A 21,800-nucleotide genomic window follows, 5' to 3' on the forward strand; every position below is an offset into this window, starting at 1 on the left:
CAGTTACATTACAGTTTCAGATACGCACTAGTCATCTCTTGTGTATAAAAGTATATCCAAATACGGCCTGGGACCTACCCTGCGGGGGTAGGGGTGGGGGTGGGACTCTCCTTGGGTATCTGAAATTCAAATGGATCTGGGGCGCCCTGCATTTCTTTTCCAAAATTATGCCAGGCGTGTTTAAAACAGCGACCCATCCAGGGGCACGCGTGGCGTTTTGGTTTTTTTTGGGGGGGTTCTCTCTCTTAAACCTGTGTCTCCCTGTTTTTCTTTAAAAGATGGTTCTCTGGAAACAGTCATGGATCCGTAAGAAGGTGCCCAGAAACTGGAGGGAAGGGGGAGCCCGGCGCACTCGCGCGCCCGCCCCCCACGCCCCTCCTCCCTTAGCAAGCATTTTGCATCACCATGGTCCCCCCGAGAAACCAGGAAGCTGACACAGGCCGGGTTTTTATTCGCTAGACCCGGCAGCCGCCTTCGAGAACGCGCGGGCACCGAGTAGCAGCCACCCGAGCGTCCCATTAGCCTTCAGCTCCGGTTCAGTTTGATTTTTTAACTTTTGTTGGAGCCACGCCCTCCCCGTGCCCAGCGCGCCCCGCCTCCCGCCCTTCCCGGCTGGGGCGCAAGGAGCGCGGTGGCCGGCCCGCGCGTCCCCCGGGGAAGCGGGGCTGGGCTGGGCTGGGCTGGGGACCCCACCCCCGGGGCGCCCCCGGCGGCGCAGGGGGCACGGCCACCTCCCCAACGCCGCCCGCCCCCGCGCGCCGGCCTCTCGGATCCGGGCCTGGGGCGCGGCGGGGGCGGGGCGCGGGGGCCCCAGCGACACCCCGGTCGGCGGGCCGAGCCCGGGCGGGCGCCGGGGCGGGCTGGAGAGCGCGCAGCCCCGCCCAGGCCGCTTCCGCCCGGCCCCCCAGCAGCGCGCACGCAGCGCGGGCGCGGGCCACGAGGAATGAACAGGGAGCCGGGCGCTCGCGGCCGGGACCCCGCCTCGTCCCCGCCAGCCCCGGCCGCGCCCCCCGCCCCGGCCGCGCCGCCGCCGCCCCCCGCGCCCCCGCCGCCCCCGCCCCCGCCCGGGCCCCCGGGCCCGCCCCCCGAGGCCGCCGGCTACTCCCACCGGCTGTTACTGCTACTGCTGCAGTGAGCGCCGCCCCGCGCCCCGCCATTGTCCCCGCCGCTCCGCCAGTCGCGCCGGGCCGCGGACCGGGAGGCGGGGAACGCGCATGGCTGGGCGTCGCTGATGCCGCCGCCGCCGCCGCGCCGCCCTCCGAGGCTGCGTCCCGGGAAGCCCGGACCTCCGCGCTCCCCGGCCCGGCCCGGCGCCCCGGACTGGAGCGCGCGCCCATGGAGGCGCCCGGGCTGGCCAAGGCGGCCAAGGCGGCCGCGACGGACCCCGAGCCTCAGGAGAGCCGTGGGGAGACCCCCGACGGGGCGCCCGCGCTCTGCCCCAGCCCCGAGGCGCCCTCGCCCGAGCCGCCAGCCTACCGCCTGCAGGACTTCGACACGCTGGCCACCGTGGGTGAGTAGGGAGCGCGGGGACCCGGCCCGCAGGGTTCCTCGGCGCCGCCCGGGACGCTGGCGTCAGACAAAGGGCCGGTGTGCCGTCGCCCGGCCGCCTCCCTGAGCCGGCCCTGCCCGGTCCCGTCGGCTCAGGGCGTCCGCGCGGGCCGGCCGTGCGCCCCTGGACGCTCGGGCGCTCCCAGAGTTGGAAGGGTGTTCCCCCCACCCAAGCTCCCGAGAGCCTCCCCAAGTGCCCGCGCTCTGCCCCGCGCCCCAGGAGGCTCCTTATTCAGAACTCACCCCCCCTCCTCCCTCGATCCCCCTGGTGTCTGTGCCACCGGACGTCACAAAACTTCCTGGGGGTCACCTCATACGGGGGACCTGGCCCGCCCTCCCAGCCAGGGGCCCCTAGGGACAGAAGCGGCGGCCCAGAGGCACCTGCGGAACTCTGCTTGGCCAGCCTCCCTCTGCCCAGAGGCAGGATGCTCCCGCGTAGACTTTAGACCTCGCCAGGGTCTTGGCGGGGACAGGTGTCTTGGGGCGCAACGGGGGCGGGAGTGGGTGGGGGGGGAACAGCCGGCGCTGCAGATGAATTACCCTTCCCCGACACGGCGCGAGCTTTTCATCTCGTGCATCTAAGTTGGCAGTGTTGATCAGACACGGATTTGCTTTTGTCCTCTCCCCTTTGAGTGTGGTCGCAGTTGGGCGTCCAGAAATAGTTTCCAGTCTCCCCCCCAACCCCATCGCGCCTGAATTCCGAAAGGCGCTGGGGTATTAGGGCCCCGCCCCGACGGGGCTGGAGAATCCCCACCCCAGGTCGGAGCTGGGTTCGAGTGCTGGGCGAAACCCGCTCTAGCTTCTTAGCAAGTCTTTGTTGCACCCGGGGCGTTTCGGACACGGGTTGCTTTTCGCCGAGATAAATGGGGCCGGGGACAAGCCACATGTCATCGAGGGGTTGTGGTGCTGACGGACTTTTCCTGGGTCCCCTGCCCCTCTTCTGGAAAGGAGGAAGCTGCGCAGGGAATCAGGAAGCCGGGGCTCAGGGTCACGGCCTAGGGTTGAATCAGACCGAGAGGCACGGCCAGATTGGCATTGTAACCAACCGTCAGCAGAGAGGGACACTTCTCTTTTCGGTTCCTGGTCTCCCTGTGCTTGGGAGGGAGGGGTCTTCAGGAAACCTGATGCGGGAAGGAAGGCATGCATAGCAGGGCACCTTCTCTACCTCTGTGCTTCTCTCTCTCCCTGTGAACCACCTCCTTTCCCTTCTGTTTGTCTATGTGTCCCTCCCTCCTTCCCTCCCCCTGGGAAGCTGGGGCTGATGGAAAAGCAGGCAGTGTTTTGCGGGGCTGCAAGGTGGGACAGAAACCCAGCCCGTGCGGCGACACTGGGAGTAGATGGAGACGCGAGTGAACAATGGAAAGTTGGTAGAAGACCCGCCATGCCTTGGCACACAGAACCTCCAGTTGTATTTCTTTTGGGCGCACACATGGGTCTATTGTCAAAGGTGCCAGGGCTGGAGGCCAGGGTGGTCAGCAGGGTGTGGGCAGGCTGGTGGGCCGTCGCCGTGACCTGATCTGGTGCCTGCAGTCACGTGGGGCCCTGTGGGCGCTGCCAAGTGGGCACGGGGTGGCCAGCCACTCATCTTGTCCTTAAAAATAGAATGCCACCGCCTCTGGGGACTGAGAGGGGCGTGCAGGGGAGGGCGACTTCTTCCACTGGTCTTTGCCTCTTGATGAAGAGGATGTTTGTTCTCCAAGGATAACTTCCTGTGGGCTGTAACGGGAGAGCCAGACTGTGGACGTTCACCTTGTTGCAACAGCAGGGTGTAGACGTGTGTGTGTGTGTGAGAGAGAGAGAGAGAGAGAGAGAGAGAGAGAGGGAGAGACACACACACACACACACCCAGGTGTGTATGCAAGAGACAGAGACTAAGCCTTAAGGAATCCCCAGCCTTCCCGAACCGTCCCAATCCTGTGTCTGAGCCACAGTGCCCACCAGCTGCAGGTCACTTCCTAAGGTGCAGTGGGTCCCAGAGAGGGGCCAGGCTGAGCTCTGCCCCTGCAGTTAGAACCTGGCCTCCTTGCTGTCCCCCGTGCCGGCCAGGCACCCATGGGTCCCGCGTGGTCCAGGGACTCCTGTATGCGCTTTTCCAGTTGAGCAATGCAGCTCTCCTTGACAGGAACCCAACCCTCACGCAGAGCAAACCCACAACATGCGAACACCCTGAACCTCTCTTGGCTTTTCTTTAGTAGCACCTGCGCCTCGGAACCTTCGATCCAGGAGGGGTGAGGGTGGAAGGAGGCCCCTGGGCTTCGTCCTTGCTGCACACAGTCCTACCCGTGTGTTTTGCTGTTGCCCTCGCCCACTGGTGCACTTTTGTGGTTTTCATTCCGCACTTCTGCCTGTGAGCTGGGCACGGAGGGGAGGCTCCCGAGGGGCAGACATGCTGAGTCACAATCGCAGACACACGGTTTGTGGTGATGTGGGTATTTCAGCGCAGGTAGGACGGAGCCGGTGAAGACGCTTGGGCTTCTGCCGGATTTACCCATGCCCGCAGTGGCTCTTAGACAGCCCACCTGTTGGGGAGGGACCCTCCGCTCAAGACCCAGCTGCAAAGGGGCGGCCGAGTCCCCGGGGCGGCCCCTGGAGATAGGAGGAGGGGGAAAGTTGCACACTGGGCGTCTCTGAGCATTCTAGATCAACCGATTGCCCAGAAATCCGGATAGTTAGGAAGAAATCTCAGCTTAGCGTTGCTGCAAAATCTTCCAGAGCAGGGAAGCCACGTTGGGGGGTGTCTGGGCTGAACTGTGATTTCCTAGCTTGAGAAACACGGGCTCAGAGCAACCGGACGGCTCCCCGGACGGGAAATGGTGTACAAGCCCATTCTCCGCACTTCTGGTCCACACGACCATGCTTGGTTTATTCCCGTGATGACGGACAACGTGCTGCTAAAACAAAGCAATAGGTTTTGAGATAATTATAGACTCCCAGGGCATTCCAGAATCTGTGCCCAGCGTCCCGTGCACCCTTCACGGAGCTTCCCTCCGTGGCGACATCCTTGGTGACAGTGTCAGAACCAGGACGTCGGTGTCGGTACCATCCTGCTGAGAGGCCACAGACTGTGTTCGGTGCCCCTTGGTTTTTGCAGGCTCTGCTCTGAGTGTGTGTGGGGGGCTATAGCTGCCGTTCTGTGCAGTTTTATCTTGTGCCTTTATTTGGCAGCCAGCACCCCCAAATCGAGGGCACAACTAATTCCCTCAACACAGACTAGTGGCTTCGGCTTCTCACCTGTTATTTACTATTGCATAGAATGCGTTGGGCAAGTTGCATTTCCCTCAAGACCCATGACACCTTCCTTCACGAATGACTAATTATAGATGGTTCTCTCTCAAGTACTCGTAATCGGTTTCCTCCACAGTGATAGGGTTTTCTCCTGTGTTGTCCCCCTCCAAATTGGCCGTGGGTTCGCTCCCTCTGACCTGGGCTCTTATTTGCCCCCAAATATCACACCAGCACACCTCCAGAAGGAGTGGACTTGGGAACCAGTGTGGTTTTGCCGGGCACATAAATGAGCGGTCGGTCATACGGGCGGTGTTGACATAAGCCATTTTATAAGGAAGTGCTTGTTGCTTAACAATACACAGAAAATTGAGATTACCCTTTAATCTGTCCGTCCATCAGGGGCGCGGCAGGGTAACTTGAGAACGCACGCAAGCGGTGGTTTCCATTTGACAGCATTACGGGAACTTCAAAAATGAGATGACATATTAGGAAAGAGAGTCTTCCCAAGGACAGAAGTCGTACACGTTGTTGCCCTCCATTTTTAAAAAATTGAGATAAAATTTACCCAACATAAAACAGACCCTTTTTCAGTGAGCCATCCGTGTGAGTTTCGTATGTTCAAAAAGTTGCGCGACCAGCACCTCTGTCTACTTCCGAAACATTCTTGTCACGTCCCCACAGGAGACTCCATCCCCATGAGCTGTCACTCCTCGACCCATTCCCCCCAGCGTCCGGTGACCAGGAATCTGCTGTCTCCATGGACTTACCAGTTCTGTGTACTTCATTCTACGAGTGCTTTTTCTTTCTCCCTTGCCATCTCCAAGGGCATGAGGGTCCAGTGGGAAGAGAAAAGAGAACATGGGGAGATGCAGAGCTCAAATTTCCCTGATCAAGAGGTAAGAGAAAAACTCACCCAAAAGATCAGATGGACAAACCGGGAATAAAAAAATGTGCAGCGGGAATGATGAGCAAACACATGCACATAACCTCTACTGTCCTGGGGTGAGTAGAGTCCCCCCCCGCCCCGCGAATTCACGTCCTCCCTCTCAGAACTCAAATGGGACCTTACTTAGAAGTAGGCTCCTTGCGGTTGCAGTTAGTTAAGGATTGAGATGAAGTCCATTGTACTAGGGTGGCCCTAAATCCAATGACAGGTGTCATTGTAAGAGACAGAAGAGGAGACATAGATACAGAAGAGAAGTCACGTGAGGACAGACACAGAGTCGCGGACGGGGTCACAAGCCCAGGGACGCCTGGAGCCCCAGAAGCTGGAAGAGGCAGGAAGGACCCTCCCCTGGAGCCTCAGGAGGGAGCATAGCGCCGCCCCGCCTGGATCTCAGCGGCCCTGCCCCGTCTGGATCTCAGACTTCTGGTCTCCAGAGCTGGGAGGAGGGCATCAATTCTTGTTGTTTTAAGCCACCGGGTGGTGGCAGCCCTAAGACACCTAATTAGAAAACTAATACACCTGCCAGAGAGGATTGCAGAGCTGACATCTAGGCTGCTTTAGACCATGGTGTCTTAGGTCCACGAATTGGTTTCCCCAAATCCTTGGAGGTGCACAACATCCAACTACAAGTTGGACGATGCTTTCCATGGGCGGCCTAATCCTAGAGATAGCGTGCGGATGTGGTTAATACAGGGGATCCATGTGTTTATTTTCAAAGACGGGGCATCCGGAACTCACTGCTTGAGGATGGTCATCCCCGGAGCTAGATGGAATAGAGCCAGGAACTTGCTCTTCTTCTGCCTCTACTTCTGCTCCATTGCAACCATCCCCTTCCCCCCAGAGAGTAGCCAGGTGAGGCTTGCACACGGTGTCTACTTCATCTCATCACTCCCTTTTGCAAATGCATGGCTTTCCCGCATGGCCAGACCAAGGGGTGCCATCTTGAATCAGTTTTGACCTTGGGCAGCCATAACAAAATACCATCAACCAGGTGGCTCATAACACAACTTTATTTTTCAGAGCTCTGGAGGCCAGAAGTCTTGAGGTCAGGTTGGCAGAGCGTGGATGGGTTCTGGTGAGCACTCTCCCTGGCTTATAGGTGCTTTCCACCTTGCACTGTGTGCTCATACGGTGGGAAGGGAGATAGGAGAAGCAAGCTTCCTTGTGTCTACTGTAAGGGAACTAAGTTCATCATAAGGGACCCCATTCTCGTGGCCTCATCTAATCTTAATTACGTCCTAAAGACCCGCTTGCACGTGTAAATACTATTATATTGGGAGTTAGTGCTTCATTGTATGAAACCGGGGAGGGGGGCGATGGCACAAACATTCAGTCCACAATACTCGGTTTTACTCCTCGTTATGTGTTGTCCTGACTTCCTTCTCCTGGTCTCCTACCTTTGGGGTGCAGGTGGCTGCCCCAGCAGCAGACTTCCCTCGTCTCATCCTGGAATCTGCGGGGGAGGATGCCTCCCTCCCCGTGTCTGTCAGCCAACCCTCCTTGTCCCTGCTTGTGTCACCCCCGTGGGTGGGGGCATGGCACCCTGATGGTGGTCTCAGATCTGCTTCCTGGGTGAGTTCCTCCTCAGCTGGGGACAACCTGGGAGGCTGCCTTTGTCACTGGGAGACGTGGACACGTCCTGGGTGCCAGCAAGCCTTGCCGCCTGGTTTCACCGGTGATGACGCTTCTGACCACAGTGTTCTTTCTGAGAGATTAACATGTTACGATTTCTCTGAAAATGACTTTCAGTCTCTGGGAGGGACACCGTGGGGCTCTCTCTATATTTCCCCCAAGGTTTTTTTTCAGATGACCACAATGTCATGACCTTCACCACCCTTGGGAGACTCATCTTTTCCTTTTTTTCTTTTTCTTTTCTTTTTTTTTTTAAGATTTTATTTGACAGAGACACAGCGAGAGAGGGAACACAAGCAGGGGGAGTGGGAGAGGGAGAAGCAGGCGCCCCCCTGCTCCGAGCACGGAGCCCGATGTGGGGCTCGATCCCAGGACCCTGGGACCATGACCTGAGCCGAAGGCAGATGCTCAACGACTGAGCCACCCAGGCGCCCCTCTTTTTTTTCTTTGGAACTCTATACCCGCTGTTTCTTGCTGGGAAGGGGAGTAAAGTACTGGATAACCAAGGTTGGCGGCGTTGTGATTGTAGATGGGGTGGGGGCCAGGCAGAGTACTGTCCTCTCCCTTGATCTCACAAGGATGTGCACGAGGGGAGCTGGCTGCTGCGTTTGGGGGTTTCTGCACCCCCTTCTCGGCACTGTCCGCTAACTGTCGGCAGCACGGTGGTCCCCTGCCCTGTGTGGTCCTCTGCGCAGCAGGGTGGGGGCGGAGACGTCTCCGGGGCTGTTTGCTAGCTGGTGTCTTCTGGCAGGGGTCGTCCCTTTCCCCAGGATCACGTGGCTCGCGATGACATCGCAGTGCCTCGCTGCGGAGCTAATGGGTTGTATTGTGTTCGGCATGGCCCGTGTGCCATAGAGGGCGGCTGCCTGTAATGCCATCATCCATTCATTTATTCACTCATACACAGGCCAGTTGGCGTGTCCCCACTGGGCCGGGACCTTCCTGGAAAGCCTGAAAGTCCCCCGTGTTGGGAAATCCCTAGGCCCAGGCACCTCAGGATGGTAGTCCCTGCTCACACTGGATATTGGGGAGCAGCTACTGAACGCCAGCCTGCTCTCTGGACGTGGTAGGTCATGGGGAGCTCAACACAGGGGTTCCTGCTTCTTGAGTTTATGTTAGGCTGAGAGAGGTGGACGGTGGGTTCGGGATGTGACACATGCATTTGGTGGTGGCTTCGAAGGCTGTCAGAAGTCTGGGGGAGCACGGAGCAGCGCCATGGGGATTGGAGCAACAGAGAGCCGAGGAGGGGTCAGGGGACACGCAGAGGGTGCGGGGTCTACACTTCCCAGAAGGAGAGGTTTGGTCAAGTCCTGGAAGATGAGGAGGGGGCTAGCCGTGGGGACACCCGGGGAAGACTGTGGGCACAGTGGCTGCTCCTCAGCCTTGAGTGGCAGCAGTATCCCCTGAAGGGCGTGTGTGAACATAGATGGCCGGCCCACCCTGTCAGACTTTCTGACACCCCAAGATGGAGGGGGGCCTGAGACTCTGCATTTCTAACCAGCCCCCATGCTGCTCCTATTCTGCAACGTGCTTTGGAGCTACGGGGTGACCTCAGAGCCCACCGGGCATGTGCTAGCAGCTCTCAGAAGGTTACTGTGGCTGGTGTGGGATGGAGCAAGCAGAGATGTGAAGACGCAGAGCTTCCCTGCGGGGCCTGTGGGGTGTGTGTCCTCCGGTCGGCTTTCCTGGAATCGGGTGCAAGGAGAAAGTAGGTGGGCAGGGGGAGGGTATGTTCTGTGGTGTGTCTCCTTACAAGGACACTTAGAGGTGGTCTGTAGGATGAGGGCCCCACCCTGATGACCTCATTTCACCTTTATTCCTTCCTTGGAGGCTCATCTCCCTTCCAAATACAGTCACACGGGGATTTAGGCCTTCAAGGCATGACCTTCAAGGCATGAATTTTTTTGCAGGGGGCTGGGGGCAGATGGACACAGACATGCAGTCTGTAACGGTGATGTATTGAACAGTCATGTATAACTCCCAGGTTTTTGGGTTAAATAATTAGGAAACCAGCACTGCCATCAGGCAACATAAGGGGGGCTCTGGATGGAGCAGTGTTTGGGAGAGAAGATCCCCACATCATCACCGTCACCTTTATCCATGTCTCTCTCTTCCACCTGCCCACATTCTACCTCCTCTACCGTATTGATCATCTTAACCATCGTCATCATGACCATCATCATCATTATCAATCACCAAGGTCGTCGTCATCAGGACCATTGTGACCACCTTCATCACTACCTTCCATTCAACGCCCGCCCACATCCTACCACTCTACCATCTTCAGCATTATTTCTACCATCATCATCACCTCTGACACTCACTTTTTCTTTGAAATTCACATAACATAAAATTGTTATACAGTGAACAATTCAGGGGCAGTTAGCACATCCACAATGTGCAAGCATCCCTTCCATCTAGTTCTTTTTTTAAAAAATTTTTTATTATGTTAATCACCATACATTACATCATTAGTTTTTGATGCAGTGTTCCCTGATTCATTGTTTGTGCATAACACCCAGTGCTCCGTGCAGAACGTGCCCTCTTTAATACCCATCACCAGGCCAACCCATCCCCCACCCCCCTCCCCTCTAGAACCCTCAGTTTGTTTTTCAGAGTCCTTCGTCTCTCATGGTTCGTCTCCCCCTCCGACTTACTCCCCTTCATTCTTCCCCTCCTGCTATCTTCTTCTTTTTCTTTTTTCTTAACCTTCCATCTAGTTCTCAAACACTTCCATCAGCCCCAAAAGAACACCCTGTACACATTACACCTGTGAAACTTTTAATGCATCAGAGATACTTCTGTCCCCTTGGAGCTCCCATGATGCGGTAGTCTAGCGTCACCCCAGCTGGATTTGACTCATCAGCTCGGAGGATCCTTTTATGACAAAGGACAGAAGACTACGGTAATAGTGTGAAGACCATCTCTCTGCTCATCCTGGCAATACCTCTCCCTCCCATCGTCTTGTGCATCACCACCCACCCATCACTCTTTTCTTTCTCTCCGGTCAGTTGTAACTGTCACAAAAAGGTGTTGGGACTTAGATTTAAGCAATGCCCACCAGAACCCATCAACTCAAAAGTTTCTTTGTTAATTCAAGTAGCACCTTTCCCAGACCTCTGCATGGGCGGTGGGCATTTCTTCCTTCCTTGAAAAGGGAGAGCCCCTGCAGATGAGAGGTGTTGCTCATTCCTGGGGATGCTGTGTGCAGCTCCTGGTGCCCGGATGCATCTGGTGGATTACCTGGGGCGCTGCGCGGGTCTCCTTCATGCTCCATTGAGAAGGGAGACCTTCCATCCCATCTGCTGTGATGCCTGTGTGACTGGGTGTATGCAGCCGGGTCCCTCCGTGTCTCGGGAAGTCACCTTTGGTGACCATTCTGGGGGGTCAGGGAGCCCCACCAACTTTCTAATTCTGTTTATTTTTTTTAAGAATTTTTTAATGGTGGTGATAATGACATAAAATTCACCATTCTAATCAATTTTAAGTGTACACTTCAGTGGCATTAAATAATTCACACTTTTGTGTGACCATCACAACTGCCTACCTCCAACACTTTTCCGTCACCCCAAACCGAAACTCCACACCCATTTGGAAGTCACTCCCCGAGGCTCTAGTGTCCTCAGCTTTTTTCTCTCCCTATAGCTCATCCCTGTTTCATGACCTGCCTTTCTTATTCTTTTGCTTCTGGAGGCTGGTCCCCCCATCACAGCTCAGGAACAGGGTCTGAGCATTGAAGAACCAACATAGTGTATGAGGTTGGCACTCAGGTTCCTGGATTGAGTGACTGGGACAGAAACCCTGCCTCTTGGCCATCTCTGTGTTCACGAAATGGGGCAGGGCTTCATGATGCATGTGGACCTGGCTTTCCATCCCGCCATTTTCCCCACACAGTCCTTGAGGAGGCATCCGTGAAGGGCTCACACCCACAGTGGTGGAGGTGGTCCTTCGCCACGATGTGCTTCTCCACGTACCTTGGCAGGTGTGTGTTGTGTTTTATTCCGTCCTTTGAGGATGAGTGGGGAGCTTCAGCCCTGAGCACCTGTGCCTCCTGTCCTCAGTGCATCAACCAGGAAGTAAGCACGCCTCACCAAAGCAAGCTTCGCCATCATCATCAGCATGATGACCATCCAGTCCCAAGCATAGTGGAGGTTTCATCACTCCAGGGATGGATGGTGGTGTTAATTGCTTGGATTTGGAGCTTATTCCATTCAGTAGACCTAGAGTCTCCTGGCTAGGCTTGTCTTGAGGCTGCTGAGAGCCTTCATCGTGCACTCCACCCCTGCATAGGACACCTCCTTCTGCTAGCTCCGGGGTTAGGGAGTCGGGGCGCAGGGCAGGGTCCCAGAGGCACTCCACTGCAAGGTCACCTTCACTTGTTCTCCTGCTGTGATCTCCCTCATGGACTTTTTCCCCACATTACTCTCCTATGGCTGCTCTAACAAATGACCCCAGGCCTAGTGGCGTAAAACAACGTGCATTTTTTAAATCCTGCAGCTCTGCAGGTTAGGGCAGTGGGTGTTCGTGGGTTAACATCAAGGGTCAGCAGGGCTTCGTTCCCTTCCAGAGGCTTTGGGGGTCCTTTCTTCCTACAGCTGCTAGATGCCGTCTGCCTTCTTCGGCTTAGGATGCCTTCATCCTTCTGTGGGGACAGCAGAGTTGGGTCAGAACCTTCTCATGCTGCCATGTCTCTATCTGTGGTTCTTTAACCCCTCCCTCTCGTAACACTTGTAAGGACTCACCCACCTCACCGAGGATCATCCCCCTATTTCAAGTCAACTACTTAGCATTTGTGAGTAGCACCTGGAACGTTGGTTCTCCCTTAAACTAACATTCACAGGATCTGGGGGTTGGGATGTCGACGCCTTTTGGGGGGGAGGCGTTATTCTGTCCATGGCACCTGCTTCCTGTGTGTGCTGTGCGTGCCTCACCTTAGAAGTGGCTTCTAAGAGTCGGCTTCAGAGAGTGGGCTTGGGTGGGGTGGGGTGGGGAGGGCGGCTGCACCCGGCTGTGCCCCGTCCAACTACACTGGCTTCCGTCAACGGACAAACCACATTAACGATAAAAAGCTCTTCCATTAGGAGGGGAGGTGCTAGCTCTGACTAGCTATGCATACCGCTGTAAGTGTGTGTGTGTGTGAGAGAGAGACGGAGACGGAGACGGAGACGGAGAGAGGTGGGAAGACAAGTGATTCGTTGAGTTAACTGAGCAGCTCACACCTGTCCCCTCCTCTGCCTGGCCGGAACCCTGTACAAGGACTCATTGCCCCCTCTCTGGGACCCGTCCGCTGCAGTGGGCAAGCAGAACCAGTTCTCATGTAACAAGGAGCCCCGGACATGGGATGGCTCAAAGCTGGGAAGACACAGCTTTACCTTCTGGAAGCTTGAGTCTGGGCCCAAATGCACGGTCAGAGGGGAGGCTCTGAACCGGCCTCAGGGTGCTCTGTCCAGGTCACCACATGGCATCCCAGAAGAAGAACTTGTATCCACCTGGAGGATCGAGATAAGGAACACAGACACAGGATTGTTTGCAAGGAGTCTTGAGCTTGTTGATTAATTCGATAACACATATGCTTTTTTTTTTTTTTTTTTTTGTAAACTTGGCAGGCTCTTTTTTCCGAGAGAGCTCCTACAAGAATAATAAAACCAACACAATGAAAGCTTCTAAGCAGCTCATTCGGGGAGCGTTCTCCCTTGCTTCTCATGGGTAGGGATCTCTGATTGTATGCTGGGCGGGGTGGACCAGAGAATACACTTTGGCTTCACCATTAGGGCACTTAGATAGGAGTCCAGTTGGCATTTGGAGTACATCTGAATAGCACAAAACATGATAGATACGTCACCACCGATGCATTTGAAGTTGTCCAGTGAGTTCTCCACTGAAGCATCCTGAGTTTCCAAGGCAGAGCGCCCCGTATTGAGGTTGGAAGTGGATGCATGTTCCGGGGGTAGAGTCCTTCCTCCTGCTCCCCATGTGCCCTGAGGAGGCCAAGTGGAGATTCTTCAGGGTGGGAGGCCCCCACAGCCCTGAGCATCCTGTGTCCCTGTGTAGGAGTTTCCTGTAGGACACGTCTGGGTAGTCGTTCCGGCCCCTTAGCTCAGCCCAGGTGTCCAGTGGCCACCCCCCCCAACACCGGTTTGCACCTTCCCACCCTGTTTGGTGTAGGCAGCCTGCCAAGGCTAGACCCCAGGCGTCCTGGGACTCTGCCTAACTGGGCAGTTCCGTGTTTGAGAGAAACATGCACCTTGGGCACAGTGTCTTCCGTGTTGACCTTGCTTATCCCCCCTTCCACACTAGGAAATCCATACTGGTTTTTTCAGCAGGTAACAGGAGAAGGGGACTGTCCCACAGACTCCTTGCTGAAATGCACAAGGTCCCACCAGGTAATCACACCCAATGTCACGTGAGCAGGTGTTGTGGGCAGGCGTTGAAAGTCCTTGTCTTGAGGTGGTTGGTTTGCAAACAGTTCTGATGAAGCAGCTCATCAAGGATGTTTGCAGGGCAACCTCTAGAGAGTTTTTTAAAGTGGTTGACAATTAATTTGGTGGATGATTTCATCCCGCTGGATCATTATCTTGGGAGCCACTCCACAGAACAAAGGACTGTGCAGATGTGGGGCTGGGTGTGGCTGGGCAACAGCCCGGGCTCTGGAGAAAGAAGGTCTTTGTCATGCCTGGGCCCCCCAGGATCTGAGGGGGGAGGGCAGCCAGAAGCGGGGCTGGGTGTGTTCCCAAGTGTGCATGTGTGTGGCTGTGCGTGCTCATGTTGAGGGATTGTCACTGGGCAGTCCCCCAGGAGGATACTGAGCCAGCTGAATGTTTGGGGACAACTCCAGAGGAGGAAATCATTCTGCAGAGATCCGAAAATCCAGGAAGGGCATTAAGAAGGCAAACTGCCTGGAATGTTCTCTTCTCGGGCATTGGACTCCATTATCATTCCACCTTAAGAAAAAAGCGATGTGTGTAGAAAAATAAAATCAGTAATAATTCCTATTCCCTGCACACTCAAGCATAGTTGTTGTCAAGTGATTTGACTTAGGAAGACTTCTCTTTGCTCGATCCTTAAACAGTTCAGTATTTTATTTTGATGACAGAATCTGGAGTGTCCATTGTATTGATCTTTTCAAGGAACCAGAGTCTTCTTTCTTTGATTTTTTTTTTTTTCTTTTCTTTCTCCTCTGTCGATTTCCTGTTCTTCATTTCACTGATTTCTGCTTCCATTTTTGGTCTTTCTTCCACTTGCTGGTCTGGTCTTTCCCAGATTTTTCTTCCTACAGTGTGTGAAGAACACAGGTCACCAGTCACCTGCTCCAGACGTGTGTCTCCAGAATGCACTGCATTTCAGGATGGCTGCTCTGAGTTCTGGGGGCTTGTCTTCCTTCAAAAGGAAAATTTGGGGATGCCTGGGTGGTTCAGTGGGTTAAGCATCTGCCTTCAGCTCAGGTCATGATCCCAGGATCCTGGGATCGAGTCCTGCATCAGGCTCCCTGCTCAGTGGGGAGTTTGCTTCTCCCTCTCTGCTGCTCCCCCTGCTTGTGCTCTCTTTCTGTCTGACAAATTAATAAAAACTTAAAAAAAAATAAAAAAGGAAAAGTTGAGTGACATTGCAATGCAGATTGAGTGCAGTCTGGGCGTTAACTAGAGAATGCCACACAGGAGTTGGGATGCTCTCGGCAAAGCCATCAGTGGCTGCGTGGTCTGGATTCTTCACTTCCTGTATCATCAGGTGGGGGTTCCCGACCTTTGTGAGGGTGAAAACCTACTTCTTTTTTTTTAAATTTTTTATTGTTATGTTAATCACCATATATTACATCATTAGTTTTTGATGTAGTGTTCCATGATTCATTGTTTGTTCATAACACCCAGTGCTCCACGCAGAATGTGCCCTCTTTAATACCCATCACCAGGCTAACCCATCCCCCCACCCTCCTCCCCTCTAGAACCCTCAGTTTGTTTTTCAGAGTCCATCATCTCTCATGGTTCCTCTCCCCCTCTGACTTACTCCCCTTCATTCTTCCTCTCCTGTTATCTTCTTCTTTTTCTTTTTTTCTTAAAATATGTTGCGTTATTTGTTTCAGAAGTACAGATCTGTGATTCAACAGTCTTGCACAATTCACAGCGCTCACCATAGAACATACCCTCCCCAATGTCTATCACCCAGCCACCCCATCCCTCCCACCCCCAACCACTCCAGTAACACTCAGTTTGTTTCCTGAGATTAAGAATTCTTCATATCAGTGAGGTCATATGATACATGTCTTTCTCTGATTGACTTATTTCACTAAGCATAACACCCTCCAGTTCCATCCACGTCGAAAACCTACTTCTTTATTTACTGGATCACTTACTCTGTGGCATGCTTTTCTCCTTGCCTTCATTAGTGCATGGGACGGGTGCACGCAGTAGTGAACGGAACATACACAGGTGTGCACACACCCATATACAGTGAAAGGTGTTTTGGCTGTTTGGGTGGCAACCCTTGAAAACACTTGCAAACACTATGATTCTTCAGATTTTGGCACACAGTGTGCTTAAACCTGAGACTGGCTGCCATGTTGTATGGGAAAACAACCTCTTCTTCCAAAGCTTGCTGCCCGCCCGGTGTTCTTGATGAGTGCGTGAAACTGCTAATCCCCAGCTCTGCTCCAAAAGCTGGTTTGTCGATTATTCCTCTGGAACGTCATTGTTCCAGAAACAGCGTCACACACCACACTTGGGGTTCCAGGCTCCTTAATTTGTTAGCATAGAAAAGATGCCTTACCTGTAAGGAGCATCACGTGGTCCTAGGAAAACGTAAAACACGATTCTTGTGAAAGTAGCGATTCGGCAAAGGGATAACTCAGTTGTGGGAAAAGCAGCAGTGTTGGATGTGGATGGTTGACAGAAGGCAGATTTCCCACAGAGGAGGCGATAAGACAGGGGGAGCGGTTCATCAGGACTCTTGAGGAATCTGGATAGTGTCTCTTTATTGACTTTATTTTTTCTGGCGTTGAACTTCACGTCCCAAAGGGGTGGCGTGTAGTGGTTGCTTGATACGGGTCTGACTTTTCACGGACCCACCGTGATCAGGCTTGTGTGGAACTGTGCCTTGGGTCAAGAACATGCTGTGTGGCTCCAGCCAGGTGAGAGTCAGGCACGGGACGTAGCAGATGGACCCTTTCCTTGTTTTCTTGGTTTGTGTTGGGATCCCAACGCGCTTGCCCCGTACCTGGCTCCCCTGCATGATGAGAAGATGAAGGATGGATTCTTACCCTAATGTAGGGACATGGGGGATAGTTTCCGATTCCTCTCTTGGACCCTCAGGCCCCTTCCCTCCCAAAGCCTCCTGGGGGATGATGCAGGAGCGCGTAGTCATTGGGGAAGGAGGATTGAGCGATGGGAACTGGATATCCCTGGGGATGGGGAGGGAAGGGTGGAGGGAGATGGTTAGAGGGAGGCACATTTTCATCATGTTGTCCAGGGGTGCCTTGGCTCCTAGAGGAAAGGTTGTGGCTTAACGTGGGAACCCTTAGGAACACGGAAAGGAAGGCTTTCTACATCTGACTGATATATCTGGGAACATGTTCTTCACTCAAGACTTCATGATGCCTGGATTTAGTACATGGTGCTGTGACATGATCACAGAGTAAGCACCATACGGGAATGAAAAAGGCACATCGTACAACCTTACAAACTAAGTGGTTGTGTCCTTTGCAGAGCAGAAACTACAAACACGCTAAGCCGTTTTCGTCGTGTTTGCAGAATGGTGCCATGTGCAAAACACTCCATTTAACGCCTCTTGAAAGACCTTGTTGGTTGCCTGATGGGTTGAGACAGTGAGCTCATCGCTGAGATCCAAGTAGTTCTCCAGGTGGGGACCGGGGACCCACGGCATTCCCGGGGAACCTTCTGGGGTCAAGTGTCCTTTTGTAGTACTATGGAGATATTATTTGTCTTTCTCTCTCTCTCTCTCTCTCTCCCTCTCTCGCCCTCTCTCGCCTGGGCGTGTGGTGGTTTCCGGAGGCTCCCTGAGCTGGGACGGTATCACCTCTGACCATCAGTGGAGTGTCCTTGCTCGCTGTTGGGTTTTAGACATTTCTGCTTTCCTTGCTAATATGGTTACTATCTCCAGAGAGTGACGCCCACAAGCAAACAGACATTGGTTACGATCCTCCATCTGTGTCTGAAGATCTGTGCCAAAGAATCTTGAGATCAGGGAGTTTGAGAACTGCTGTTTTAAACCAATGACCTGGTCTAAGAGGGTCTTGATTGAGCACCGACAGTGACTGATTCATGGTGATTCCTGTATCCAGAGGGTCTTCAGAGAATGAACTGCCTCATTGTGCCCTGAGAACGAGGCTTGAATTCTCATTTTTCATCTTACTCCACCCAAGTGAAGTGGTCACTTTGTTCAAAATTGAATCCTACTAATTGCATTGCTTCTTTGGAACTCTGGATGTCCCCATCGCAGTGGGGGTTTGGGTTAGCTTCGCAAAGGCATCATTTAGGCTGTTCTGAAAGTGGTTATTAGCACGTCCCATGTGCAAGGAGCTGCAGAGTTTATTTGGGGGACATAAAAAGATAGGATGCAGTTTACATTTCCAAGAATCTTAGTGATACAAATAACTAAGAAAAGGTCAGTGTGTTAAAGATTGTAATCAAGGTGCCAAGAAGGAACTAAGATCTGATAGCAGATGTTCCAGGCTGAGTAGGGTTTGGGTAAAAACAACTGGGGAGGAAGCATGCAGCTTCTGGGCGTTCCAGGACCTGGTTCTCCTAATGCTTTTGCTGTCAGAACCCCCAGCCTCACTCACATACGGAAACTTTCTCAGTCATTCTTTCTGGTATCCGTCTCATTCTTAAATGGGAAGAGACCACAAACCCGGTGTTTATCAGGAGGTTACACTGTGTGAGGCATCGAGATAAGTAAAGACATGTGATCCCAGGAAAAGCAGATAATTCAAGGTGCCTAAGAAAAGACTGATTAAAACAAAAAGAGGAACACAGGAGACATTTAAAAAATAAGTCTTGCTTTGAGTCCTGTTTTCAGGGAAGTTTGAGAAGATACCGTTCCCATCGACAAAAATAGAATGTGACAGCGAAAGAGAAACAGTTTTAAATGGGTTTGCTGAAAATGTAAATAATTAAAAAAGAAAATTCCCCCAAATCAAAGGGTTCCCTTGTTCATGCTTGTGCCTTCAGTTATCACCGTGGAGGTATTGGCTCCCAGATGCACAGCTCAGATCTAGACCTTTCTCTTGAGTGAGCGCTGGAGGGCATGTCTCCAAAGCAATGCCTGTTGGGAGGTCCATGTCTCCCTGAAAGCTAGGAGGCCCGTTGTCATACCTTCCTGTGGCTGTCCTGACAAATCTCTGCAAATCTAGTGGCTTACAAGAACAGAAATTTATGCTCCTACAGCTGTGGAGACCAGAGTTTGAGATCCAGATGGGGCAGGACCACTGAGATCCGGGTGGGGCAGGGCCATCCTACCTTCCCAAGGCTCCAGGGGAGGGTCCTTCCTGCCTCTTCCAGCTTTTGGGCTCCAGGCGTCCCTGGGCTGGTGATCATTGTCCCTCCCATCTCTGCCTCTGTCTTCATGTGGCTTCTCCTCTGTGTCCGTGTCTCTTCTGTCTCTTACAAGGACCCTTGTCATTGAATTTAGGGCCACCCTGATCCAGGATGACCTCTTCTTGAGTCTTTGACTTCATTACATTCTGCAAAGATGCTGTTTCCAAATAACACCACATTCACGGTACTAGGGTTCAGGACATGGACATACCTTTCTGGGGGGACACAATTCAACCCCCTACACCCTTCATCCTCAACACGCCCACAGGGTGCCACATAGAACTGTTGAACCTTCTTCCCCCAAACCAAACAACTCAGCAGATCCCTTGCACACCTGCCAGGGTTTCTGGTCACTAACTGCTCAGATGCTGAGTACCCGCCCCACCCCCCGCATTCTTGTCCACCCTCCCTCTCCTGGTCTCACCCCACTCATCTTCTTGGCTCTGCCTCTCCCTGTCGCCACCCACTCTTCACCCTTGGCTCTAGCCTCCGTCCTGATTGGTACCACAGCCCCCACACTGCCCTGGCTATTCCTTGCACTGGCTTCTCCCATGACACGGACATCTTTAAAGAAAAACAAAAGCATGCAGAACCCAAAGCCACGCACACAGGCATTTCCTGGTGTCATTGTGTGATTTCCTGCTGCCCTTGGCATGAAGAGCTCACTCAAAGGGTTTCACAGTGCCTCCCTTCTCTTGCTCTGCTCCCTAGTATTTTCTCCCCGCTCCAAAATCCCAGTGGTCTGTGTGGCTCCTGCCTCATATCCTTTACTTCTTCCAATCACCCTACAAAGTAGCCTTCAGTCTGCCCCACTCTCCAGTGTCCATTTGAAACTTCCTCAAAAGGAAATGTCTTGGTCACCTGGGTGGCTCCATAGGTGAAGCATCTGCCTTAGGCTCAGGTCATGATCCCAGTGTCCTGGGATCAAGTCCCACATCGGGGAGTCTGCTTCTCCCTCTGCCCCTCCCCTCCGTTCATGATCTCTCTCTCACATAAATAAAATCCTAAAAAAAAATGTCTTTTCTGACCCTTAACATACTCGTTTCTTCCTCTATACACCTGTCTTACGAAGTCATCAAACCTGAGCAAGCTCATGAAACCCAGATGAGCTCATCAATGTTGTTAGAGCTATTATAATTAATGCTTACCTATAATTAATGTCTACCTTTCCGGCCCGATTGTAACTAACCACAGGGAATGCGAGAACCAGCCTTATGTTGTTCATTGCTGCTTTGGAGCCATACAAAACACCTGACACACAGTCAGATACCAATAGCGGGGGGAAAGAACGCCGAACCTCATTAGATTGACTGGGTCTTCGTTCAGAGAGTGAGATCATACTCATTCCACCAACTGCCTAACTCATTTGTGGTCAAAGATGGAGTTTTCTAAATATTTCTAACCTGGCAGTTGACCCTGATAACAAGAACTGAGTGTGAGCTGAATGGTAGAACTTAAAAGCTGTCCAATATGGTAACCCCTAGCCCCATGGAATACAATAAGGGTATTGTCTCAGGAGCTGCACTTCAGATCCTTAGGAGCCCCCTGTGAGCGTGTGCCTACTGTAGAGGACAGCAGGATGTAGAAGGTTCCTGCCCCATGGGAAGTTCTCCTGGGCATTGGGTCCTAACTGGGGGTGATTCTACCCCCACTGGACACTTGGCAATGTCTGGGCCTTATTGATGCTCATAACTGGGGTTTGGGAGGCCGGGATGAGGGCATTTGGTGGAGTAAACTCTGCCTTAGCAAGAGAGATTCTCTCACTTGTCTGTCCATCCATCCGTCGATCCGTCCCTCCATCCCTCCACTCATCCCTCCATCCACCCACCCATCCATCCATCCATCCATCCACCCATCCATCCATCCATCCATCCACCCATCCATCCATCCATCCATCCATCCATCCATCCATCCATCCATCGGTCATCCCTCCACCCACCCATCCATCCATCCATCCATCCATCCATCCATCCCTCCATCCACCCATCCATCCATCCATCCATCCATCCATCCATCCATCCACTCATCCCTCCATCCACCCACCCATCCCTCCATCCATCCATCCATCCATCCATCCATCCATCCATCATCCATCGGTCATCCCTCCACCCACCCATCCATCCCTCCATCCATCCATCCATCCATCCATCCATCCACTCATCCCTCCATCCATCCATCCATCCATCCATCCATCCACCCACCCATCCATCCATCCATCCATCCATCCATCCATCCATCCATCCATCCACTCATCCCTCCATCCATCCATCCATCCATCCATCCACCCATCCATCCATCCATCCATCCATCCATCCATCCATCCATCCACTCATCCCTCCATCCACCCACCCATCCATCCATCCATCCATCCATCCATCCATCCATCCGTCCATTCATTTATCCATCCATCCATCCATCCATCCATCCTTCCATCCATCCTTCCTTCCTTACTTCCTTCCCTCCATCCATCCATCCATCCATCCATCCATCATCCATCGGTCATCCCTCCACCCACCCATCCATCCATCCATGACAGATGTCAATCATCTGTCATCTATCATCTGGCTGTGTATCTATGTTCTAGCAATCACTTGGCAGTGGTTTTCAACCAGTGGTATTTCTGCTGCTCAGTGGACACCTGACAAGGTCAGGGGACATTTTTGGTTGTCACAACTGGGTATAGGGTTGCTTCTGGCATGTGGTGGGTGGAGACCAGAGACGTTGCTCAGCGCCCTAGATTGCTCAGGATGCCCCGCCCTGGAGAGTCATCCAGCCCCAAATGTCTGCAGCACTGAGGTTGAGACACCCTGATCTAAAGGGCAATACATTCTGGGGCATTTCGAGGGTGACTGTGACATTCCATCCCATCCTGGATGCAGTGTAGGGCTTCATCTTTAACCTGG

The 21,800-nt window shown here is 53.4% G+C and overlaps 1 protein-coding gene across 1 annotated transcript in view; it reads left to right on the forward strand.

Moving 5' to 3' along the window:
• Positions 1–1,120: 1,120 nt before the first annotated feature.
• The window catches only part of PRKX (protein kinase cAMP-dependent X-linked catalytic subunit), an 80,931-nt gene continuing 60,251 nt past the window's right edge, over positions 1,121–21,800 (forward strand). Inside the window, exon 1 of the mRNA XM_028114949.2 lies at positions 1,121–1,510. Within this exon, the coding sequence (XP_027970750.1) occupies positions 1,336–1,510 (175 nt within the window). The 5' untranslated portion in view covers positions 1,121–1,335. The remainder of the gene's footprint in view (positions 1,511–21,800) is intronic.

The sequence above is a fragment of the Eumetopias jubatus genome, unplaced genomic scaffold (genome assembly GCF_037043125.1).
Source record: "Eumetopias jubatus isolate StellerSeaLion01/CBP00866 unplaced genomic scaffold, mEumJub1_p1.0 scaffold_11, whole genome shotgun sequence".
Taxonomy (NCBI): Eukaryota; Metazoa; Chordata; class Mammalia; order Carnivora; family Otariidae; genus Eumetopias; species Eumetopias jubatus.